The following is a 24,653-nucleotide window of genomic DNA, read 5'->3' on the forward strand; positions in this document are numbered from 1 at the left end:
CCGGTCATTACCGACCTGACTGATAATAGTTTGGCCTAACTGATTCAGTTATATTATATCCAGTTTTTTATTCCGGTTGAAGATTTCACAACCTCAATCTTGTTACTTTTGTACATCAGTACAGAGTACTGACTAACAGTAGTTCATCATAGTTCTCAAAGTCAAATGTAAAAATAATGACAGAGTAGAACTCTGACAGAGTTCTACAGATTATTACACGCTACATATTATTTATGTAACACGTCTTGTGTAGTAGCATAGCATGCTGCCACCACTTGTCATAAACTGTTTACTGTTTAGACATTGCTTCTAAGCCTGACAAAGACAATGCTGACGCATCAAGAGGTACAGAAAATCATTGACACAGCCAACTGATATGAAGGCTTGTAGGTATGTATGACACACTTACAATCACCTGAAATTACACATTGGGTAATTAGAACCGCAAATCACATACCATTAAAAACAACCCACTTGTAAGTATGCAAGTATGAAAGATTGCAACTATGCAATAACTTACAATAACCTGAAATTACACATTGTGTAGGCTAATTAACTGTTTTAAAAACTGTTTTACGTGACGTGTAAAACATTTCAGCACATCAGAACATGAAAAACCATGTTTGACTATTATGTGTAACTAACATGTATATATGCAACACACATTTCACCAAGTCAGAACATGAAAAACCATGTTTGACTATTATGTGTAACTAACATGTATATATGCAGCACACATTTCAGCAAGTCAGAACATGAAAAACCATGTTTGACTATTATGACTAACCCATACGGTAGAGGCATATATGGATATATGCAGCATACGTGATGTATGTACTTTTGGGCCAGGTCTATGAAACCAGCCCAATATTGTAACACATTTACACATAGTGGCTGACATTAGTGGTACAGACGACCCTTGCAGGCACCAGGATAAGGGTTTGGTATACAAATCTGACAATCTGCGTTCATTCAATCACAGTCCCTATAGGTACTATGAATTTCACTCAAGTGCTTGTGTAAATTCACTGTCTAGAAATTGTTAGAAATGGTCAAAGTTACAACTGATCCAAATTATGTTTGAAGCAAATAGCAAATGGTGGAACTAAAGTTACTTCTGTGTAGTAATCACTACTTCTGGATATTGGATGTTGGATATTTTGCATGAGAGAACGCCAAATTAGTGAATCAAATCAATCTAGATTCTAGATTGATATTGACCCCACTTTCGAGACTGCTTAACGATTAGAGTCTTTATCGATACAACTACTTAGTTTACAACTACTAAGTTTCGTTTAACGGTGGTTGACAACCAAATTAATTGATTTGTAAAACTTTATTAGACAACCAATGTATGTTTGTGCACCGGAGTGATCTGATTTAAAGTAGGCTACATAGCTCTTGTCTTTCGAGACATAACATTATGTATGCAGTTAACATCTGGATCCAAATTTCACCTCAATCACCCTCCTGGAGAGGAGCCAAGGAGAGGTGAGGAGAGGAGAGGAGAGGAGAGGAGAGAGGATGGGGAGAGGGGAGCTGTGGACTCTGTTTACAACATAGTACAAATATAGCAAGGCGTGAGTGCAAAAACAATAAGCAATATGGTAATAAGCACCAATAAGCAACAATATGCAATAAGGCAGTATAGTGATAAGACAAGTCTGAGACAGTGGCATATTCACTGCACATAGGTGCACATGTCATGTGCATACATTAGACGTGTTTAAACATTTTAAATTCAACGTATTTGACATACAGGTGCAAATAGCATGTATCTTATTAGACATACAATTAAACATTAGACATACGTAATGGTAGCAGCTGTAGTGCGGTACGGTACGGCTACTACACTATTTGTGTATGTTAAGCAAGAAGAGAGGAGAGGCAAAGTTGAATTAAGTTATGTTATTTAGAATAGTACTATTATTGTTGACAATATTGTAACAATAGTCACATTGTCTGAAATCCCTCATCTATAGGCTTGTGAGGGGAGGAGAGGAGAGGGGAGGGGAGGAGAAGAGGGGGGAGGGGGGAGGAGTAGAGGTGAGTTGATGAGAGGAGAGAAGAGGTGAGGAGAGGAGAGAAGAGGAGAGGAGAGGAGAGGAGGGGGAGAAGAGGAGAGGAGAGGAGAGGAGAGGAGAGGGGAGGGGAGGGGAGGAGAGGAGAGGAGAGGGGAGGGGAGGGGAGGGTTATTATTATATATATATATATATATATATATATATATATATATATATATATATATATATATATATATATATATATATATATATATATATACTTGGTGCTTGTCTACAAAACATAAAGTCTCACAGTAAATTAACCAATTCTGTGTGGAGGACTAGTTAGTTATATAATAATATAGTTAGTAACTATTAAAATAATCATATAAAATACAGATACATAAAACTAAGATGTTTGTTCACGTTCCATATTCCATATTTTGAAATAATACCCGTAGGTCACGGATATCCGGGGTCTGGGGTGTAACAAGATTGAGAGTGGTTGAGATTGTGAAATCTTCAACTGTAATAAAAAACGAGAGGGGTCCATGCTACTGTAACGTTATATCAATTTTTGGTCATATCGACCAAGGCCAGGCCAATTCTATTCACAGATCGTAGTGTATGCTAGCTAGCTAGCGCTAAGCTAACACTGATTCAATGTCGCCATATGTTTGAACCAAATGCTGTACAACACAAACAAGTTGCAAACCATTAATACACACGTATAGTGATGCAGCTGTGTTTGAACCAAATGCTGTACAATAACGTAACGAACTCTGATAGGGCACATAGGTTGGCGTGTGTATGTATTCCAGTAAATATAATAACGCATCCGTAATTGCATACGCATAAACAGCTAACCAGCGCTGGGGTTAAAAAAAAATCAAGATAAATCAATTTGGTCATTCAGTGGCATTTTACTGCCATATAACATTTTACAACGTAAAGCAATGTAGTTCACACGGGTACAAACTCTAGTAGTCATCACATAACATTGCAGATAACTAATATCGCGTAGCACATAAGTAATCTCCAAAAACACAGTGTTGAAACACACTAGTGCATGCTGGGTAACTCTGGTCTGGTTGAGAGACGGGTAAACGGCATAGTCATACACCATAGTCTGTATTCAATCGTTTTCATTTGGAAAACAGTCTGTAGCTATTCAATCCACCTCAATCTGTATTGATCATATTTAGTTCAAAGCTTAATAGGCTTATAGCCTATCAAAAAAACATCATGGTGATGTCACAATTGGATCCGGAGTGGGAAAAAACATGGGAAAATACATAATATCACACATGAATGATGAAGTTGACTGGAATGTTTACCTGTGAATTTGTGGGTGCGTGTGTTTGTGGGCTGGCTGTGAATATGTCTGTGTGTGTGTGTGAGTGGGTGTGTGTGTGTGTGTGTGTGTGTGTGTGTGTGTGTGTTGTGTGTGTGTTGCGCGTAGGGAATCTACAGAATATTTGACAGAATTGCTATGCCTAACTTTTATCAATGCATGCATTTATGGAATATTTGCATGCACAACATGCAAATATGGAATATTTGAATGGTGGATACATTGGTATAAGATGGCCTTGACAGGCACGCAAAGGATATAAGGGGGGATGGGGTGGGATGGCTGTCAGGGGGAACCTGTGGGGCCTCTATGGGTGAGTCAGAGAAATACGTGAGCAAGCAGCTATTCATAGCTTTCAAGGGGGCGTTACGTGCTGCCGGGAACGCCCACCTGATCTCGCCGCTATTCGTAGCTTTCAAGGGGCGTTACGTGCTGTCGGGAACGCCCCACCTGACGGTCAAAAACAAACAAGTTTATTTAAAACGGAAGTGATTGTGAAATCGACAGAACACCGGCCGTGGTAATAGACAAAAAAAACGTGGGGGATGGGATGGGATGGGCTGGCAGGGGAAGCCTGGGTCTCTAGGGGTCAGATTGTGAAACACCAGTGAGCAAGCAGAGGAATCTGTAGACAGTGAAAATGGTCGCCGCTGTTAACAAAATACTAGTTTCAACTCCTAAAATGGGCCAAATGTATTTGGCCGAGATCAAAAAATTGTATTGGCTGTTGTTATGGGCGAGATTGTGAAACACCAGTGAGCAAAGGAGAGGAATCTGTAGACAGTGAAAATGGTCGCCGCTGTGAAGAAATATTAGGCTAATTTAGTAGTTGCTCAAATGGGCCAAATGTATTTGGCCGAGATAAAAAAAACGCTGCTGTTGCCGTGAGCTGGTGATATGGGGGGAAAATGCGGAAGTGGCCTTTGGAGAACTTTTGAAATAATCACTTTTCACAAGAAAGTGATTTAAAAACAGAAGTGCCCTTTTTGCGGAAGTACTGAAAAACACTTTTCACAAGAAAAGTGTTTTTTAAACACAAGGCAAAAAATGGAGAAGTACCCTTTGAGGAACAAATGAAAAAATTGATTTTTACCCAAAAAAGAAGCCACGCCCCCCTTTTTCGAAAAGCGGAAGTGCCCTTTTTGCGGAAGTACTGAAATTTTGCTTTTTATGTTTTTCCCAGGAGGACCTACCCTACATCACTACTTCCACATCTGTTCTAATTAGATCTGTCAGATAGAGTAGACAGGTGTCTGTGGAGTGAGATGTCCTAAACCCAGACTGAAAATCATACAGGAGGTTGTTATTTTAAATATATTCATTGATTTGTTCGAATAATATCCTTTCCAACACCTTGGACACTGTGCTTAGGATCGAGACAGGACGATAGTTACCCGGGTCCAGTTTATTTCCTTCTTTATAGAGAGGAATAACTCTAGCTACCTTAAGATCATTTGGAAGATGTCCTTGGCTGATGGACATGTTTATTATGAAGGTTAAGCAGGGAGCTAGAGCCTCGGCTGCATCCTGCAGGAATCTGGCGGGGATTTTGTCCTGTCCTGTTGCCTTAGCAGGGTTGAGGGCCTTGAGCTTTTTTTAAACAGTTTCCTCAGACACACTTGAAAACAAAAACGTGTCTGCCTGGACACCTTTTTGTTGATAAAAACTCTCCACATGATTTTCACCATACGCGTCTGTTGGAGTGGGCAGATTATTAACTAGTGTGTTTGCTATACTATTGAAAAACGTATTTAGACTATTTGCTACATTAAAATTACCTGTTACGAGCGTGCCTCCTATGTCTAGACTCATGTTTTTTGCTTTTGTTATAAGCCTGTTTCTATATCCTGTCTGTTTCAGGCACTTCCACAGCTGTTGTGGATTTGACTTATTTTCAGTAATTTTATCATTGAAATACTCAGCCTTGGCTTTCTTTATCAGACTAGTTACCTAATTTCTGAGTATTTTAAACTCATTATAGACTTGCTCATTCCTGTTTCTACTAAAAATGGTGAATGTGTCATTTCTGACCTTGATAGCTTTGAGGATTTCTGAGTTCATCCAAGGCTCCGATCTGACTTTACATCTTATAGTTTTTTTAATAGTTTTTTTGTCCGTTTAGATTCCAGTCACATCACATTGGACCATGTCTGATTCATATCTGATTTATTTCCACATGTGACTGAGGCCTGAATGGGACCTGACAATATCCTGATCCATGTGCTTTTTTTGCTGCTCACACTGTCATGACACATATCAGATATGTGCCACTTGAGAGCAAAACATCTTGAGTCACTTGTACCTGCAGTGTAAATGTTGCCTAATTGTGTTATCTTTGTGTAATGAAGTAATGTTTTGAAGTTTAACACTTGATACATTTTCTGGGGACCCCCTGGTGCAGTCGGTAGCGCTGTCACCTCACAGCTAGAAGGTCCTGAGTTCGATTCTCGCCTGGGACGCTGTGGGCGCTGGGGTTGTGTCCCCCCCCATGTCTTCAGTGCCTACTGCCCAGGTGGCTTATCTCGTCGAAAGGGCCTTTCTGTGTGGAGTTTGCATGTTCTCCCCGTGCTCCCTAGGGGGTTCCTCCGTACATAACCCCCCCACTAAAAAACATGCAGAAGATCGTCATCGTCATCCGACCAGTGACGACAACATCCGAAGTTGGTCCCCGGGCGCTGGAAAGAAAAAGCGACCACTGCTCCTGGCCTGCCCCTCAGAGGAAAGGACAAGCCTGGATGGGTTAAATCCAGAGGACAAATTTCACCAGCCACCGTTAGCATGAGTGTGTGTTCGTGGCCGCATGCATGTGTTGAAGTGTTCGTGTGACAATAAAAGACAGGCTTGTCCGTCTACTAACTGTATGTTTTAACATATATCTCAATGGGCTGACTCACCAAAGGAAGGTGCTGCGGCTCTAACTACAGTTTGGGGGATTCTAGAGCAGAACACAAGACGTCTGTTCAGATGTGCGTCTACTGCGGTGGTCAAATCCCCGATCGTGTCTGCCTGGGCTGGGCTATCAGCTAAATTCTAACTTTGCTGAAAGGATCAAACGGGGGATTTACCCCACCCTGACCATGCCCCCAGCCAGGCTGAGCCAGCTCACCCAGCGTCTATGACGAGACATCGCCTCAACCTATAGAAGGATGGATCAAGAGTTAGGATACATTAGAGAGATTGAAGGGAGAGATGAAGGAGGAGAATTATGAAATGTTCTGGTAACCCTTTATTTTACAGGTACCCTAGTTGCATATGAACGATTTGTAATTACACATGAACACCAAATGTAATTACACAGTAATTACCAATAGTTATAAATTATGTTCATGTAGTTACATTGTAACGGACCTGTAAAATAGAGTGAGTCTGTTCAAGGGCGTCGTTTTGGTCTCAAAGTTGGTAGGGTCGAGGACGGCATGAGGGGAGGCTGTTTTGAGGTTTTTGTTTTACCTTTTTTAGCCATATTTAGAGGAATATCTCATTTTAAATAAAAAATGTTAGTTTTTTTTTACCTTTTTTAGCCATATTTAGACGAATATCTCATTTTAAATCAACATTAGGATTATACTGTTGTGATGTCATTATTCAGTATCTTCTCCTTTTCTCAATAACTTTCATGTCACCACCTGCTCAGCTCTCCTGTCAGCATAATTGTAACTAACAAACACAAACTGTAGGTTTAGCCATCTAATCATGTTCTTTCACAAACAGCCGGTTTGGAAAGAAAAAATTGCCACTGAATCCCACACATCATACATCCTACATTTCTTCCTCCTAAGAGTTGCACGATCTTCAGTCAGATGTCAATCGCCACCATTTGACATTGCCAATACACTGTTGTCATTGCGCAAGCACATGGCTACTTAATATGGACGTTAACATCCATATTATAGCCATGTGCTTCAGCTGCGCGCTGTACTTTGCTAAATTAGCATCGATGCTAGCGGGACTTGCCTGCTTGCTGCTGCTTGCACTGCTGCACTGCTGCGTCACTGCTGCTTGCTGGTAATGTTAATCCCATGTCAGAAAGTCTCCAGATTTGTCGCTAACTTTAGTCTCTTCTGAGAAAGATTGTCTCCAGGAGGGTCTGTCTGCTGCAGGGGAACCGGAAAACTGTGTGTGTGGGTGGGCGTTTGTTTGCTCATCAGCCAAATGAACTAATCAAACGTGAGTTTGGGGGGGGAAAATTGGACTCGCCCATTCAGTTGTGAAAAACAGGGGTAAATGTAACTTTGAACATATATGCAAACTAATTTCACTCAATAATGGTCGGGTCAATTCTATCCTTGCAAAATATGGGAAGACAATCTAAATGACTGTGTGTCTGTGTCTGTGTGTGTGTGTGTGTGTGTGTGTGTGTGTGTGTGTGTGTGTGTGTGTGTGTGTGTGTGTGTGTGTGTGTGTGTGTGTGTGTGTGTGTGTGCGTGTGTGTGTGTGTGTGTCTGTGTCTGTGTCTGTGTCTGTGTCTGTGTCTGTGTGTGTGTGTGTGTGGGGGGGGGTGTGTGTGTGTGCGCGCGCGCATGCGTGCATAGGCTGTCAGGCTGTCTGCTCACAGAGGAAGGCTGTGCTTCCTTGGCCTCAGCTCTGAGCTCCAACCCCTCCCATCTGAGAGAGCTGGACCTGAGCTACAATCATCCAGGAGCCTCAGGAGAGCTGCTCTCTACTGGACTGGAGGATCCACACTGGAGACTGGACTCTCTCAGGTATGGAGAAGTAATGTCTGCTAGAAGGCTGAGAGTCACACTTTCTCTGTCACATTGAGAAGATGAGGAATAATGTTTAATGGATGACATGAGTGGAACTCCTCCATATTGAAGGATATTAAATGTCCATGTTTCCATCATTAAAGGTCCCATTCTGTGCAAAAGCTGTTTTTACTTGTAAATGCATATATACTGCTGTCATCCCTCCCTGTAATGAGTGGTCACACCCTCAGAACTGCCAGAGTTAGATTTGTCCCTATCCAGCTTCCCCCTGCAGTCTCCTTCAAGCCACGCCCCTTACACTCTGTTCCCCCAGACGGGTTAATGTGATGTCACTCGGGTCCTTAAACATACTGCGCGCGGTCTCTCTCACACAAGCTACCTGCACCATTTTATCTATAGCCACAAAATTAACACTTCTAGCTGGAGCGACGCCAACTGTACGTGATCCAGCAACTGCGGAGGTGCATTCGGTAAGTATAGGCATTTTGAGATGTCCTCTTTAGCGTAGCAACCATTAAGTTAGCGATAGCTCGTTGCTAACGTTAGTTGTGGACACAACCTAGCGTGCTGGTCCACGGACGCTAATCTGATTGGCCGCTGGGAGCCTGGGGCGGGCTCTCCCTCAGCGGCCAATGGGAACTGTTAGTTCTGAATATATTATAGAAACAGACCATTCTTGGGAAGCGACGAGATGAGGAAGTGACAACTCCGTCAGAACAAACGGGGTTGCTATATTTTTGACAAATTAATCCAGAATCATGTTTTATGGACCAGAGACACACATTTTTAAGAGGTTACAGCTGCACGAATTTGGACCTTTAAAGATAATCTGCTCATCTGACTTTGTTTATTCCTCCAGGGTGGACCATGGTGGAGAACAGAGGCTGAAACCAGGCCTGAGGAAATGTAAGTGTGTATTTAGTTTGATTCATGAAATCAAAGAAACATATCGTCACTGTCGTTCCAGGACCTCGAATTTCCAAAACAGCAACTTTTCAGGAAGTTAAAAAAACCTGTTTGCTCTTAAAATACTGAACCAAACGTCGTCAAAGTTGGCACATGTCTTAATTATAGTTAGTTTCCCGCTGAATGTGTCATTACTTTATTAATATCTTACCTGGATAAGCTCAAATTATGTTGTTTATATTATCAGTCCGACTTGGAAGCACTTTCTCCCGGCCAGTCAAGCGGGAGAGAGTCGCATGCTCATGCACGAGCCCCAAGCTCCAGGCCGCGGGGGCGCGCACAGGAGCAACAGCATTGCCCCTCGCCTCTCATGTCCGAGGCGGGGGCTTTCGCATGGGGTGAGAAATAGTCTGACATAACGTAGCGTTAACATTACTTTATTCTCGTCAGAAAACACTCCGATTTGCATGTTAAAACAAGTTTGCAGCCTAGGAATAACTGGAAAACATTTGATTGATATGTTAACGTCAGAGGAAGCCAGGATTAGTCAAAACGATATGAGAGATACACAGCACCTCTGCCGTGTGACTTTTCCGGGTTTATTGTTCTGCGTGGGGGGTACAGACGGAGGTAGGGGGCGAATTTCGAGGTTTGACTGACAGATTGAGGGCGAATGGCGTTACAAGATTTACTCACAAGATCGTTTTAATGCTTTTCCATTGGTTGCATTTGTTAAAAACCACACAGAGATGTGAAGGGTGACCAATGGCACTGATTTATGACAAAAAGTAAAAAAGTGAAAAAGGCACATTCGAGGTCCTGGCACAACAGCGACGATATTCAACTACTAAGATAAAAAATCCACATCTACATTCACATCCTGACTCAGGATGATGACATCATGTGACATCATCAAACTGCTGAGAAATTAATGATCAGACTATAACAAATGGTCCTGTTTCACTTTCCTGCTAACTCAGTTAACCAGATAAGTTTGTTGACGATTTGGCACAAGTCCAGGGGCCTGTACTACAAAGCAAGCTTAGTGGTTTAGCTAGGTAACTTCAGGTTTAACCCTAGTTTTGCCATACCACGATGCTAGTTAACTTCTTAGCTGAATGGTGAATGGAGAAATATCACTAAACCGGCATAAAAAGGTTACATAAACGTCTCCAAAGCACACAGGGCCGTGTGCGCAATGGAGCTGAGGCAGTGAAATGGTCATACATGGTAGAATAGCCTACTACATCTAAGCAATTTAATATGGGATCGCCTGCACACAGATGATTCATATCTAGGCTACTCCTGCATTTTGCAGCTGCAACTGTGTTGCTTTTGGCCTGTATGATGTGATTGAACTTCATATTTCCAGCATCATTATATGAAATATGGAGATATGCGACTCTGCTGACAATAGCCTATTGACCACAAAATAGGCTATTTTTTATAAATGAAATCTATGCCCGCACATACCATATCGATTCAGTTCAGAAGCCTTTTTTAATTTTATTATCATTCTTTTTTTTATTGATAGCCTATAGGAATTATTCAATCAGTGCGACTAAACACATCATGCGATCATTATTATTCATTGAGCCTAAATGGTCTATACATACGGATTTTGGACTGAGGCAGATTACACATTGCTTCCACTCGCAAAAAAGACATGCTGGTTTTATTGAGTTTATTGAGAGGGTGAATTGAGCTGCTGTAGGATACGTGGAGGTAGAAACCGCTCTTCAAATAAATGACTGATGTGGATAAAAGTGGTAACTTTAGACAGTCATTCGGGAACAGACTAATAATATCCAATGCGGATATTGATTCTGACATTAGTAGTAGTTGGCTTTGAATAAATGAGGAAATAGGCGTGTCTGGCGCTGTAAAAGCTGCTCTGAGCTGGAGCAGTCCATATTGCATTGTGATTGGCTAGTTGTTAAAAACCACGCCTCTTTGCGGGCACGAGCTCCTGTGCACGAGCATTTTCATGTGCACGCGCTCTCAACTTGATTAGAAAAACCTGGTTGCACTTAACGAGTGGCGATCTACGTTCGTGGTACAAGTTAACTACAATCGAGCTTATCTGGTTTAGACAAACCAGATCAAGGGACAGATCCTGGATCTTCTTATACAACATTCGTGGTATACCCCTCAGAGGGCTGTACCACGAATGTTGTATAAGAAGATCCAGGATCTGTCCCTTGATCTGGTTTGGCTAAACCAGATAATTGCCAAGAAGCTCGATTCTAGTTAAGTGGTACCACGAATGTATTTCGCCACTCGTTAAGTGGAACCAGGTTTTTCTAATCAAGTTGAGAGCGTGTGCACATGAAAATGCCCGTGCACAGGAGCTTGTGCCCGCAAAAGAGGCGTGGTTTTTAACAACTAGCCAATCACAATGCAATATGGACTGCTCCAGCTTCTACAGCGCCAGACACGCCTATTTCCTCATTCATTCAAAGCGCAAATTGTGAAGCTTTACTATGTAGATTCAAAATCTGCGTTGGATATTATTAGTCTGTTCCTGAATGACTGTCTAAAGTTACCACTTTTATTCACATCAGTAATTTCTTTGAAGAGCGGTTTCTGCCTCCACGTAGGCTATCTACAGCAGCTCAATTCACCCTCTCAATAAACTCAATATAACCTGCATGTCTATTTCCAAAATCCGTAGGGGTTTTTAGACCATTTAGGCACAATGAATAATAATGATCTCATGATGTGTTTGGTCGCACTGATGGAATAATTCCTATAGGCTATCAATAAAAAAAATAATGATAATAAAATTAAAAAAGGCTGCTGAACTGAATCGACACGGTACGTGCGGGCATAGATTTCATTTATAAACTAGAACGACCGCAACGCAGACTTATGCCTCCGCCATTAGTTAATTCCAGACAATTGTCCAAGTCACTCTGATCCGAGTCCTAAGCGAGTCTCAAGTCAATTGGTCCCGAGTCTCAAGCAAGTCCCAAGTCTTTCCTTTTGTCGGCAAGTCAAGTCAAGTCAAGTCACAATGTTATTTCAAGTCAAGTCTCGAGTCGAGTCATAGGTTATGTCAAGTCAAGTCGAGTCAAAGATTGTCGATTCAAGTCCCTCAGAAGTCGAGTCGAGTCACAGGTTATGTCAAGTCGAGTCACAGGTTAGAAAAAATGACAAGGCACGTCCTCCAGTAAAATATAAAAAGCCTATAAGGTTATTAATCAGGTGTGCGGCACACCTGATTAATCACTTAATCCAATTAAATACCAAAATTACAGGCCAGCCTCGCTTTGGTTTTAAAATGGCCGCAGAGTGAATAAGGGGAATACTATTGACAGCAGCGGTCCTTCCCTCCACATATCAAGTCACATTTTGTCAGAGCCAAGTCCCTCACAATTGTCCGCCAGCCCACCCACAAAACACTCAAGGTTTGCTCTTCAAAATATAAACCTATCTTCCTAGTGCCAATGTCAGAAAAGAGCTTGCAGACTAGTCTGCATGGCTGAAACCAGCATAAAGCTGTTCATTTATCCATTACGACATTACAAGCCTGATCATTTGGTAGATGGGAAAGGCTACATTCTATTAAAAAAATGGCATGTTTGATACAATTTTTTTTTTTTTTTTTTTTTTAATCATTTTGCAAAAACATTTGAATTGCAGGCTCAAACTTACTGCCATTCGGATTTTTAAAGTGCTTTTCAGATAGTAGCCTTTACAAAGGCAAACAAATTCACAATCAGTAGAAACAACATTTAACTTAAATAATCCATCCATTCAAGGGATTTGTTTTTTAGTCAAGGTTTTTGCAGACTGACACAGTCAACTCACTATTAGTGTTTTCAGACATTTTTAGTTAAGAGATTACTGTAAGTGCCAAATGTGTTCTGGTCATATTTGTGGTTGATTTTGTGCTGTCATATTTTTACTTGTCCATGGGGTGTCGCTGTGCCATGTTACCTGGGCTCAGGTATTCTACATAGGTGCTGCCTTCACCTCTGCTCACTAGGTGTTTGACCCGGAAGGGCAAATGGTTTTTGACCGCTTCGCTGTGGCGCGACATTTGTTTGGTGTGCTCTGTCTTTTCTGTGTTTGGACAACAAAAAATGGACCGTATTCACGTTGGTGCACTGGAGTAATAAATCCACATTTTCAACTGAAGGACTGCCTTGATCATTTTCCTACGCAACACACAACAATATCGTATGTATGTAACATCAACTATAGCGAGCGCGTCACCCAGGTCATCCGCGGTTTAAGCACCTCAGTAGCCTACAGTAATAGACTGGGCTCCTATAACATTAGTCAAAAACCTTGCACAAGTTGGAACTTTTTTTGATACGTTTGTGTAACGTTACGCGGGAGGATCATCAGGAGAGCTGTCGGGACAGTGCCGATAGCATCAGGCGTTGCCAGTTGCCTGGACTTTCTCGGCTAACATTAAAAGCTAACTAACGCTACGGAGGAGGACGTCAGTCAGGCCGGAGGAGGACCAGGAGAGCTGCCGATTTGGAGCTGCTTGGACTCGGCTACGGAGGAGGACGCCTGCTGCCATCCATGGGGGTAAAGACGCAGGAGCTACGGAGCTAATGCTAAACCTAGCTGTGGAGCATCGTACCAACCAAGCATCATTTCAATGGCGCCCAACGCATTGGAGGAGGTATGTGTAGCACTACACTAATGGCCATTTAAATCTGTGTGCACACATTATGGGGGGCATAAACCCAATGCATTGGTTGCCGAAGGGATCGGCATTGTGACATTGCCTTTGATTGACTGTTCGTTGCGCGGTGAACTATTGACTTGCCGACTCGTAGTGACTTGCCGACTCGTTGCTTCGTCATGGCAGACGTGAACGCGCCTATGGAAGAGGCTGTCGTGTCCGAGACTTGTGTGCATTCAGCTGGTAAACCTAGTAGTGTGACTGGCGGTGTTGAAACGCAAAGGGAAAAACGGGTCGTTAAACTCACTGCAAAAGCGCTTGCTGATAAAATTGAAAATTTGCAAAGGGATAGAAAATCTAAGCTAAATAAAGCAACCGCTATAAGAAAAACAATTGAAGGTGCAATGTCAAATGATTATGATGATGAAGGTAAAAAACAGGTACAAAATGCTCTTATTGAATTGTTTGGTGTGTGTGAGGAAGCAAAATCCATGCATGAAAATCTGTTGGCTTTAATTCCATCTGATGAAGGTACAAATCACGAAACGTGGTTTAAAGCTAAAATGCTTTCTAATATTGGGTGTATTGCCAATGCAGAAACATGGATTTCACACAATGAAGGTGCTGCATGTGAAAATGACAATGTTCCAAAATTCAATGAGCCAGGTCATGCACATACTGTTCAGGATGCTGTTCATCCTCAGGACAGCATCTCCAACTATGACAGTAAACACTCAAGTCGGGGCAGTAAGCACTCAAGCACCACATCCTCTGCACGCATCAAAGCTGAGGCTGAAAGGGCTGCACTGCTTGTTCACTCTGCAGCCCTGAAGGAAAGGCAAGCCTTGGAGGAGCAGCAGCAACAGCTGAGGAGGAACATGGAGGAGCAAGAACAACAGCTGAGGAGGAACATGGAGGAGCAAGAACAACAGCTGAGCAGGAAAAAGGCGCAGCTTGACATGGAAGCTGACCTAGCCGCCTATGATGCCAAGTTGGCAGTAATGCAGGCGGCCGAATCGAGAGGTTCCTCTCGAGTGCACTCAAATGCCATGAATTCATATCTGGAAAAGGACAAAAGGAAACCCACCATCTTGAACCCCTTGGCAAATGAATATCAGCCTGAATCAAGGAAGTCAGCCACATCAAAATGGCTATTGGCATCAGCTAATACGCAATCTGTGGACGTGCGGCCAAAGGACACAGGGCAAGCATTTAAACCAGCTTCACCACAGCAATACCTCCCCAGTGTGCAGCAGCAGGAGAACATACTGGGGACATCACTGCACTTTCAACATCAACCAGCAATTTCACAGTTAAATGAGGAGGAAAGTCGATCACCACCACTCCCTCAAATCAGTCAAAATGCACCTGGAGACATACTGGCCATTATGAACAGGCAGAATGAAATAACGGCTGCTCTGGTGCAGCAGCAGCGGTCGTTGTCTCTTCCACCACGGGATATTCCCACCTTTGAAGGAGATCCACTGCAATACATATCGTTCATCAGGGCCTTCGAGCAAGGTGTGGAAGGAAAGGCAGGAAAGGCTGACTGTCTTTACTATTTGGAGCAGTTCACCAAAGGACAACCGCAGGAACTGGTGCGTAGCTGCCAGCACATGGAGCCTGAGCGTGGCTATGCTGTGGTGAAGGATCTTCTACATGAACATTTTGGAAATCAGTACACAATTGCAGCTGCATATATGGAAAGGGCTTTGGCTTGGCAAGCAATCAAATCTGAGGATGTGAAATCACTCCAAGCCTACTCCTTGTTCTTGCGTGGCTGCTGCAATGTGATGGGGGAGCTCCAGTACATGCAGGAGCTGGACATGCCTGCAAACATGAGGGCCATCATTTCAAAGTTGCCATACAAGATGAGGGAGCAATGGCGGGGCAAGGCTCATGACATACTGGAAGCAAGCAATCACAGAGCTCATTTTATTGATCTTGTCAAATTCATGGAACGCAGAGTCAGAATTCTATCTGACCCCCTGTTTGGCGACATACAGGACCCAGGGTCTGGGTCTGCTGGAGTAAGGGCTCTCACCAGCAGTAGACCACAGCCCAGTAGACCACAGCCCAGCTACAGATCACAACCTAGCTATGCCTCACAGCCCAGCTACAGATCACAGCCAAGCCACACCAGCAACAGAGTGAAGGGAAATATTGTTGCCTCCACAGTAACCTCTATGAGCTTCACTGAGGAAATGAATGAAGCAGCATCTGATTCATCTGGATGTCTTTGCTGTGGTCACAGTCATTCATTGGAGGAGTGCAAACAGTTCAGTAAAATGATGCACAAGGACAGAATTCAACTTCTAAGGGCTAAGGGTGTTTGTTTTGCATGTTTATGTGTCGGTCACATGAGCCGGGACTGTGAGAGCCGTTCGACATGTACAGTTTGTGGTCAAACTCACCCCACTGTGCTGCACTTCAAAGGGCAAACAGCATCTCCAGAACATTTGAAGGAAACGGTACATAACCAGCCCACTTCATTCACCACATGTGGGCATACAGGGGCCGGTAAGGACCAGTGTGTTCTATCCATTCTCCCTGTAAAGGTGAAGTCTGCAAAGGGAAATATGGTAACGCTTTAGAATACAGCCCGCAAATAAGCATGTAGTTAGAGTATAACAACGGGGTTTAGGGCTGTAGTTATAGTCTAACTACGGGGTTTAAGGAGTGAATTATAAGATCTGTACTTATAGTCTAACTACGGGGTTTAAGGAGTGTAGTTATAGTATAACAACGGGGTTTAAGGAGTGTAGTTATGGTATAACAACGGGGTTTGAGGAGTGTAGTTATAGTCTAACAACGGGGTTTAAGGAGTGTAGTTAGAGTATAACAACGGGGTTTAAGGAGTGTAGTTAGAGTATAACAACGGGGTTTAAGGAGTGTAGTTAGAGTATAACAACGGGGTTTAAGGAGTGTAGTTAGAGTATAACAACGGGGTTTAAGGAGTGTAGTTAGAGTATAACAACAGGGTTTAAGGAGTCTAGTTAGAGTATAACAACAGGGTTTAAGGAGTGAAAAAATACTTTAACTAGAGGGTAACAAGATCTGTACTTATAGTCTAACTACGGGGTCGCGGGCTGTATTATGAAGCAGGGGACAAATGTTTGTACTTATAGGCTAATTACGGGGTACCACACTGTACTTACAGGGTAACTACGGGGTTTAAGGAGTGTAGTTAGAGTATAACAACGGGGTTTAAGGAGTCTAGTTAGAGTATAACAACGGGGTTTAAGGAGTCTAGTTAGAGTATAACAACGGGGTTTAAGGAGTGAAAAAATACTTTAACTAGAGGGTAACAAGATCTGTACTTATAGTCTAACTACGGGGTCGCGGGCTGTATTATGAAGCAGGGGACAAATGTTTGTACTTATAGGCTAATTACGGGGTACCACACTGTACTTACAGGGTAACTACGGGGTTTAAGGAGTGTAGTTAGAGTATAACAACGGGGTTTAAGGAGTCTAGTTAGAGTATAACAACGGGGTTTAAGGAGTCTAGTTAGAGTATAACAACAGGGTTTAAGGAGTCTAGTTAGAGTATAACAACGGGGTTTAAGGAGTCTAGTTAGAGTATAACAACGGGGTTTAAGGAGTCTAGTTAGAGTATAACAACGGGGTTTAAGGAGTCTAGTTAGAGTATAACAATGGGGTTTAAGGAGTCTAGTTAGAGTATAACAACGGGGTTTAAGGAGTGTAGTTAGAGTATAACAACGGGGTTTAAGGAGTGTAGTTAGAGTATAACAACAGGGTTTAAGGAGTGTAGTTAGAGTATAACAACAGGGTTTAAGGAGTCTAGTTAGAGTATAACAACGGGGTTTAAGGAGTCTAGTTAGAGTATAACAACAGGGTTTAAGGAGTGTAGTTATAGTCTAACAACGGGGTTTAAGGAGTGTAGTTAGAGTATAACAATGGGGTTTAAGGAGTGTAGTTAGAGTATAACAACGGGGTTTAAGGAGTGTAGTTAGAGTATAACAACGGGGTTTAAGGAGTCTAGTTAGAGTATAACAACGGGGTTTAAGGAGTCTAGTTAGAGTATAACAACGGGGTTTAAGGAGTATAGTTATAGTCTAACAACGGGGTTTAAGGAGTGTAGTTAGAGTATAACAACGGGGTTTAAGGAGTATAGTTATAGTCTAACAACGGGGTTTAAGGAGTGTAGTTAGAGTATAACAACAGGGTTTAAGGAGTGTAGTTAGAGTATAACAACGGGGTTTAAGGAGTCTAGTTAGAGTATAACAACTGGGTTTAAGGAGTCTAGTTAGAGTATAACAACGGGGTTTAAGGAGTCTAGTTAGAGTATAACAACGGGGTTTAAGGAGTCTAGTTAGAGTACCCCGTTGTTATACTCTAACTAGACTCCTTAAACCCCGTTGTTATACTCTAACTAGACTCCTTAAACCCAGTTCTTATACTCTAACTAGACTCCTTAAACCCCGTTGTTATACTCTAACTAGACTCCTTAAACCCCGTTGTTATACTCTAACTAGACTCCTTAAACCCCGTTGTTATACTCTAACTACACTCCTTAAACCCCGTTGTTATACTCTAACTACACTCCTTAAACCCCGTTGTTAGACTATAACTACACTCCTTAAACCCCGTTGTTATACTCTAACTAGACTCCTTAAACCCTGTTGTTATACTCTAACTAGACTCCTTAAACCCCGTTGTTATACTCTAACTACACTCCTTAAACCCCGTAGTTACCCTGTAAGTACAGTGTGGTACCCCGTAATTAGCCTATAAGTACAAACATTTGTCCCCTGCTTCATAATACAGCCCGCGACCCCGTAGTTAGACTATAAGTACAGATCTTGTTACCCTCTAGTTAAAGTATTTTTTCACTCCTTAAACCCCGTTGTTATACTCTAACTACACTCCTTAAACCCCGTTGTTATACTCTAACTAGACTCCTTAAACCCCGTTGTTATACTCTAACTACACTCCTTAAACCCTGTTGTTATACTCTAACTACACTCCTTAAACCCTGTTGTTATACTCTAACTACACTCCTTAAACCCTGTTGTTATACTCTAACTACACTCCTTAAACCCCGTTGTTATACTCTAACTACACTCCTTAAACCCCGTTGTTAGACTATAACTACACTCCTTAAACCCCGTTGTTATACCATAACTACACTCCTTAAACCCCGTTGTTATACTATAACTACACTCCTTAAACCCCGTAGTTAGACTATAAGTACAGATCTTATAATTCACTCCTTAAACCCCGTAGTTAGACTATAACTACAGCCCTAAACCCCGTTGTTATACTCTAACTACATGCTTATTTGCGGGCTGTATTCTAAAGCGTTACCGGAAATATCATAAGCACCTACGCCTTTTTAGATCCTGGCAGTTCGGCCACGTTCTGCTCAGAACATCTAATGCAGAAGCTGAACATAACAGGCAGACAAACCAACATTGTGTTGCGTACTATGGGGCAAGAAACAGTCAGACCAGCCTACTCTTTGGTTGGTTTGGAGGTAGCTGGGCTTGACAGCAATGACTTTTACACTCTCCCAGATGTGATCACACAGAAGAGGATGCCAGTCACTGTTCACAACATAGTGACCACAGAAGATCTGGCAAAATGGCCATACTTGGAAAAGGTGCACATCCCAACCATCAAGGCGAACGTCGACATGTTGATCGGAATCAACACTCCCAAGGTATTGGAACCTTGGGAGGTCATCAAGAGCTGCGGGAATGGCCCGTATGCCGTTAGGACGGCGTTGGGATGGGTCGTAAATGGGCCGCTGAATGGAAACAGTGGTGCTTGGAAGGCGGAGCTTCCTTCTGTCATGGCCAACAGGATCTCTGTGTGCAATCTGGGAGAAATGCTGATCAATCAATACGGTCAAGAGGAGGGGGAACAGAGTCACTCAGTCGCCTAAGCAAACAGGCGACTGAGTGTGAACACCAGAGGATGGTGAAGCTGTGTGTCCAGCATGAGAAGCTCAGTCAGGCGAAGGCAGAACTCTCCCCTGAGGTGAGGGAGAGCATGGAGGCTGCCCATCAGGCCGACCAGCAGCAGGAGCGGGAGGAGGCGGCTCTCGGTGAGGTCCAGGCCTCCATGAGGGAGGAGAAACTGCAGCTGGAGCGGGAGGCGGCTCTAGGTGAGGTCAGGGGCTCCAAGAGGGTGAACTGGTGCCAGGACCACGCAGTTCTTCAGGCCAAGCCACAGTTTGAACTACTGAAATACTGCAAGGTGCGAGCCATGCTGGAGGAGGAGCTAAGTGGAACCTGCCGTGACAGGGAGGCCGTTGGCCGTGCTGTGGAGCAGCTGGTTTCCAGTCATAATGCAGTGCTGCAGGAGAAAGAGCAACATGCACGCCCCCCAGAAGGGAAAAAATGGCATCTGCAGCAGGAGGTGTTGCACCTACAGGAGGAGCAGGCTGTGCTGAAGAGGAGCTCAGAACAAGAAGTAACTCAGTTGGAGAGCCTGAGGAGGTACTTTGAGCAGCAGTTGTGGGCAGCAGAGGAAGAGCTGGATGCTTGGTATCTGCAGCTGGAGGAGAGATGCACAGTGCTGGCCAGCCTACACTCTGATCTCCCAGACCGTTGCTATGAAGGCCTACAGGAGCTAAAAGCTGGTCCTGCCCTGGATCTGGAACAACTTAAAGCCAGGAGGCAGCAAAGCATGTTGAGAAGAGGAGGTGGTATCTCACTGAACAGCTGCAGACAAGAAAGACCAGTAACAAAGCTCTGTTTGGTGCATGGAGTGTGAATTTGGCAGTGTCATACTCTAACTTGGTGCATTGAAAACATTTGGCTCCTTTTTGTTTAAATTTGGTTTGAATTGTTATTGTCTTCCTGCCACTAACAATTAGGGGCCGGTGTGTAAGTGCCAAATGTGTTCTGGTCATATTTGTGGTTGATTTTGTGCTGTCATATTTTTACTTGTCCATGGGGTGTCGCTGTGCCATGTTTCAGATTTCAGATTTCAGATTTCTTTTATTCACACACTTGAAAAAATATATAACTTGAAAATGAAGGAAGCCAGAGTGTGCAAATGGGAACCCCGAGGAAGCTTTGTGAGCTTTTGGTGGGGACCCACAAAAAACATAATTTCTGACATTAAATAAACAATTGTCATACAATATAGAACAGACAAAACAGACAAAACAAAATAGGACAGGGTACTGGCCTAATACCCCCACAACGTATAATACAGGACATAGGACAGACAAGACAATTCCCAGTCAATTTCAATTCAGATATGTGGCTAATAGTTGATTCTTCAATATTTTTTTAAAAGAGGAGACAGAGTGTGACATTTTTATAGTTTCATCGAGCTCGTTCCAGATCTGCGGGCCCCTACACGCAACACTAAGATTAGTGCAATGCAGTTTCCTAGTTTTACCACGTATAAGATGTTTCGTCCTAGTGTCGTGTGCGTGCAGAGGCACACAGATTGGAACGAGCTCACATAGGCGGCGGTTTAAATTGTATGTAACCTGATACATCAAACAGGCGTTCTGGAAGTAATTATATTCAGTAAGGCGTAGGAGATTATAATGATAAAATAAAGGAGCATGTTACCTGGGCTCAGGTATTCTACATAGGTGCTGCCTTCACCTCTGCTCACTAGGTGTTTGACCCGGAAGGGCAAATGGTTTTTCACCGCTTCGCTGTGGCGTGACATTTGTTTGGTGTGCTCTGTCTTTTCTGTGTTTGGACAACAAAAAATGGACCGTATTCACGTTGGTGCACTGGAGTAATAAATCAACTGAAGGACTGCCTTGATTATTTTCCTACGCAACACACAACAATATCGTATGTATGTAACATTAACTATAGCGAGCGCGTCACCCAGGTCATCCGTGGTTTAAGCACCTCAGTAGCCTACAGTAATAGACTGGGCTCCTATAACAATTACAATATTTTAAAGATGGAGTCCTTAAAGAACAAAACTGGGGAAATTCAACTTTTCCAAAGTAAAGAAGCTATGCAAGAACATCACAGTACTAATCTGTGTTACAGTGTCGTGTAGTGCCTGTATGACCACCAAAATCTAATCAGTTCATGCTTGAGTCCAAGTCGATGTTTGAGACAAATTTGATGAATTTCCGTCAGGGCATTCCTGAGATATCGCGTTAAAAAGCTTGAAAATGGCGTTCGAGAGGTAACAGTAACCTTGACCTTTGACCTTTGACCACCAAAATCTAATCAGTTCATCCTTGAGTCCAAGTCGATGTTTGAGGCAAATTTGATGAAATTCTGTCAAGGCATTCCTGAGATATCGCGTTAACAAGCTTGAAAATGGCATTCGAGAGGTTACAGTGACCTTGACCTTTGACCTTTGACCACCAACATCTAATCAGTTCATCCTTGAGTCCAAGTCGATGTTTGAGGCAAATTTGATGAAATTCTGACAAGGCATTCCTGAGAGATTGCGTTAACAAGCTTGAAAATGGTGTTCGAGAGGTCACAGTGACCTTGACCTTTGACCTTTGACCACCAAAATGTAATCAGATCATCCTTGAGTCTAAGGGCGGGTTCACACCAGCCTTGTTTAGTCCGGTCTATCTATCGTACCTTTAGTACGGTCCATAGGGTCGGTGTGAACGCTCCTACTCGAACTCTGGTGCGGACTAAAAACCGCGCTCTGGTTCGCCTGTGAGAGGTGGTCTCGGGCCGCTCTCAAGCTAACTCTGGAGCGGCCCATTTCTGGTGTGAACCCCACCCGGACTCAGAGGAAGGAATTTTTTGTTGATTGTTTTGGAAGCTCCCGCTGAAGAAGAAGCTGCTTGCTAGCTGTAGCAGTTAGCTAGCTTATCTCGTCTCGTTACCAGCGACATCACAAACAGACAAAAATGACTAGTGGCAGGGTTATTTTTGGCGGCCATGATGCACCATGGGTGCCGCTTCCTTCTGCTGTCCTCTTCCCCCGTTACGTCTAGCTTGACACAACACAGCGCGTCTATGTACCCGTCTGTAAACGTTGCAGCTGAGCTGATAAATGCCGACTTGTTCAATGAGCAACAGGTTAGCGGATGTGATAGAAAACACTAGTGTTATTTTGTAACGAGCAAACTTTTAACGTCGGAGTTCAACAAGGAAATTTGATGCGAGGAGGCACGCGCTGCAGTCATGGGCTGCAGTGCAGATTACCCCGCTAGCCGGGCGCTTCTCGCTCATACAGTGCAGAGTAGTATCCAGGCAGCATCAAGCCAGCGTAAACACACAGCTGCTCACGTTCCAGTCCGGATATTTCTCCCAGAATTATTTTACAGCGGAGCCTCACAAAAATAAGGTGGATAACAGAACGAGATTTCTGCCCACGTGACTTTGGTTCGTGTGGGCAGGACTAGTGGATTTTGGCCTTGTGAACGCAAACCGAACCAGCTGAAAAATGAAACAATGTATCATCCTCTTCTCTGGCCCGAACCAAGGACCCGGACTTTCTGGTGTGAACCCGCCCTAAGTGGATGTTTAAGGCAAATATATACTATAATTGCGGGAGCGTCTGTCTCTCTCTCTGTCTCTCTGTCTGTCCTTCGCGTATCTCCAGAACCGTTGGTCGGATCGACTTGAAACTCGGGGGGTGCGCTGATGGCGACCCAACGGAGTGCGGTGCCCTGTTTTCGTGTGATTCGGACGTGAAACACATTCGATATTTGAATATTTGTCTTCAGTTCTGCGCTCCAACTGATCTGGCCATAGGGTCGTTAAGGAGGTGAGAACAGTCAACACAGGGTCGTTAATTAAGTCAACGTGGACTCCTAAGTTGAGAGTGAATGGCCGGGGGGGGGGGGGTTAAATTAATTATAATGAGTCACGCAACCACTGCCCTTCTCAAATGGGGGTCCGGGGACCCTCAGGGGTCCATGGCACTTTGCCAGGGGGTCCGCAAAAAGTTTTCAGGCGGATGGGGGGACTTTTTTGTGTGCAAAAGCTTAATAGTTCAACGAAAATATGTTATGCTTTAAATCTAAAATGGTTCATGGATTACATTCTAATCTGACAAACCTATCAATTTAAATGTCAATCACGTTAGTGTGGAAACGAGCTGAGCCCGAAATCACAAATCAGAATGAGGGGGTCCCCGGTATATTTTCTATCTTATAAGGGGTCCTTGGCTGACTCTAGGGCAACACCACTTCCAGGAACCCCCATCCTGTGTAAGTAGGGTTCCCAGAGTTAAACCTGGCCATTTCCTCCACTGCTTATGGATGAGCATCATCTGCTGCATGCCATCGAGAACCGTTGGTCGGATCAACTTCAAACTTTAGGATTGTGCCCTATTGTGCAGTGCAGTGCCCTGTTTCCGTGCAATTCGGCATAGCGCCACCTACTGGCAACATAAAAAATGCTGTTTATCTCAAGAACCGTTCGTCCGATCGACTTCACCTTTGGGGAGTGCGCTTAGGGGGACTCAAGGGAGTGCAGGGAGCTGAATTCCGTGCAATTTGGCACAGCGCCACCTACTGGCAACACAAAAAGCGTTTTATCTCCATAGCCATTCATCTGATCGACTTCAAACTTGGAGAGTGTGCTGCTGGGAACCTGACATAGAACAGTGTTGAATGTTGTGCAATTCGGCACAGCGCCACCTACTGGCAACACAAGAAGTGCTTTATCTTGAGAACCGTTCGTCCGATCGACTTCAACTTTGGGGAGTGCGCTGATGGGAACTCAACACAGTGCTGTGCCGGATTTTGTGTAATTTGGCACAGCGCCACCTACTGGCCACACAAAAAGTGGTTTATCTTGAGAACCATTCAAACTTGGGGAGTGCGCTGCTCGGACCCCGATGGTGTGCAGTGCCGCATTTCATGCAATTTGGACTTGTTCCAGTACTGTTTGTACGTATTTTCTTCGCATATCTCAAGAACCGTTTGTTGGATCAACTTCAAACTTGGGGGACCTGACAGAGTGCAGTGTGTGTGCGGGGGGGAGCGCCCACGGGGTGGTGCATGGGGGAATGGGCACTGCACTAGTTAACATAGTCAGATATCGTGTTAACGACCCTCGCACGGACGGACGTACATATGGACAATGCCTCCGGCCTGGCTATCGC

The 24,653-nt window shown here is 43.6% G+C and overlaps 1 protein-coding gene across 1 annotated transcript in view; it reads left to right on the plus strand.

Annotated features, from left to right (window-relative positions):
* The window catches only part of LOC310775917 (NLR family CARD domain-containing protein 3-like), a gene marked incomplete at both ends in the record, with an annotated part of 84,103 nt that overhangs the window by 16,181 nt on the left and 43,269 nt on the right, over positions 1 to 24,653 (plus strand). Inside the window, 2 exons of the mRNA XM_083636039.1 lie at positions 7,890 to 8,022; positions 8,933 to 8,969. Of these exons, the coding sequence (XP_083492165.1) occupies positions 7,890 to 8,022; positions 8,933 to 8,969 (170 nt within the window). The remainder of the gene's footprint in view (positions 1 to 7,889; positions 8,023 to 8,932; positions 8,970 to 24,653) is intronic.

Source organism: Poromitra crassiceps (assembly GCF_964638095.1).
Source record: "Poromitra crassiceps genome assembly, chromosome: 4".
Lineage (NCBI taxonomy): Eukaryota > Metazoa > Chordata > Actinopteri > Beryciformes > Melamphaidae > Poromitra > Poromitra crassiceps.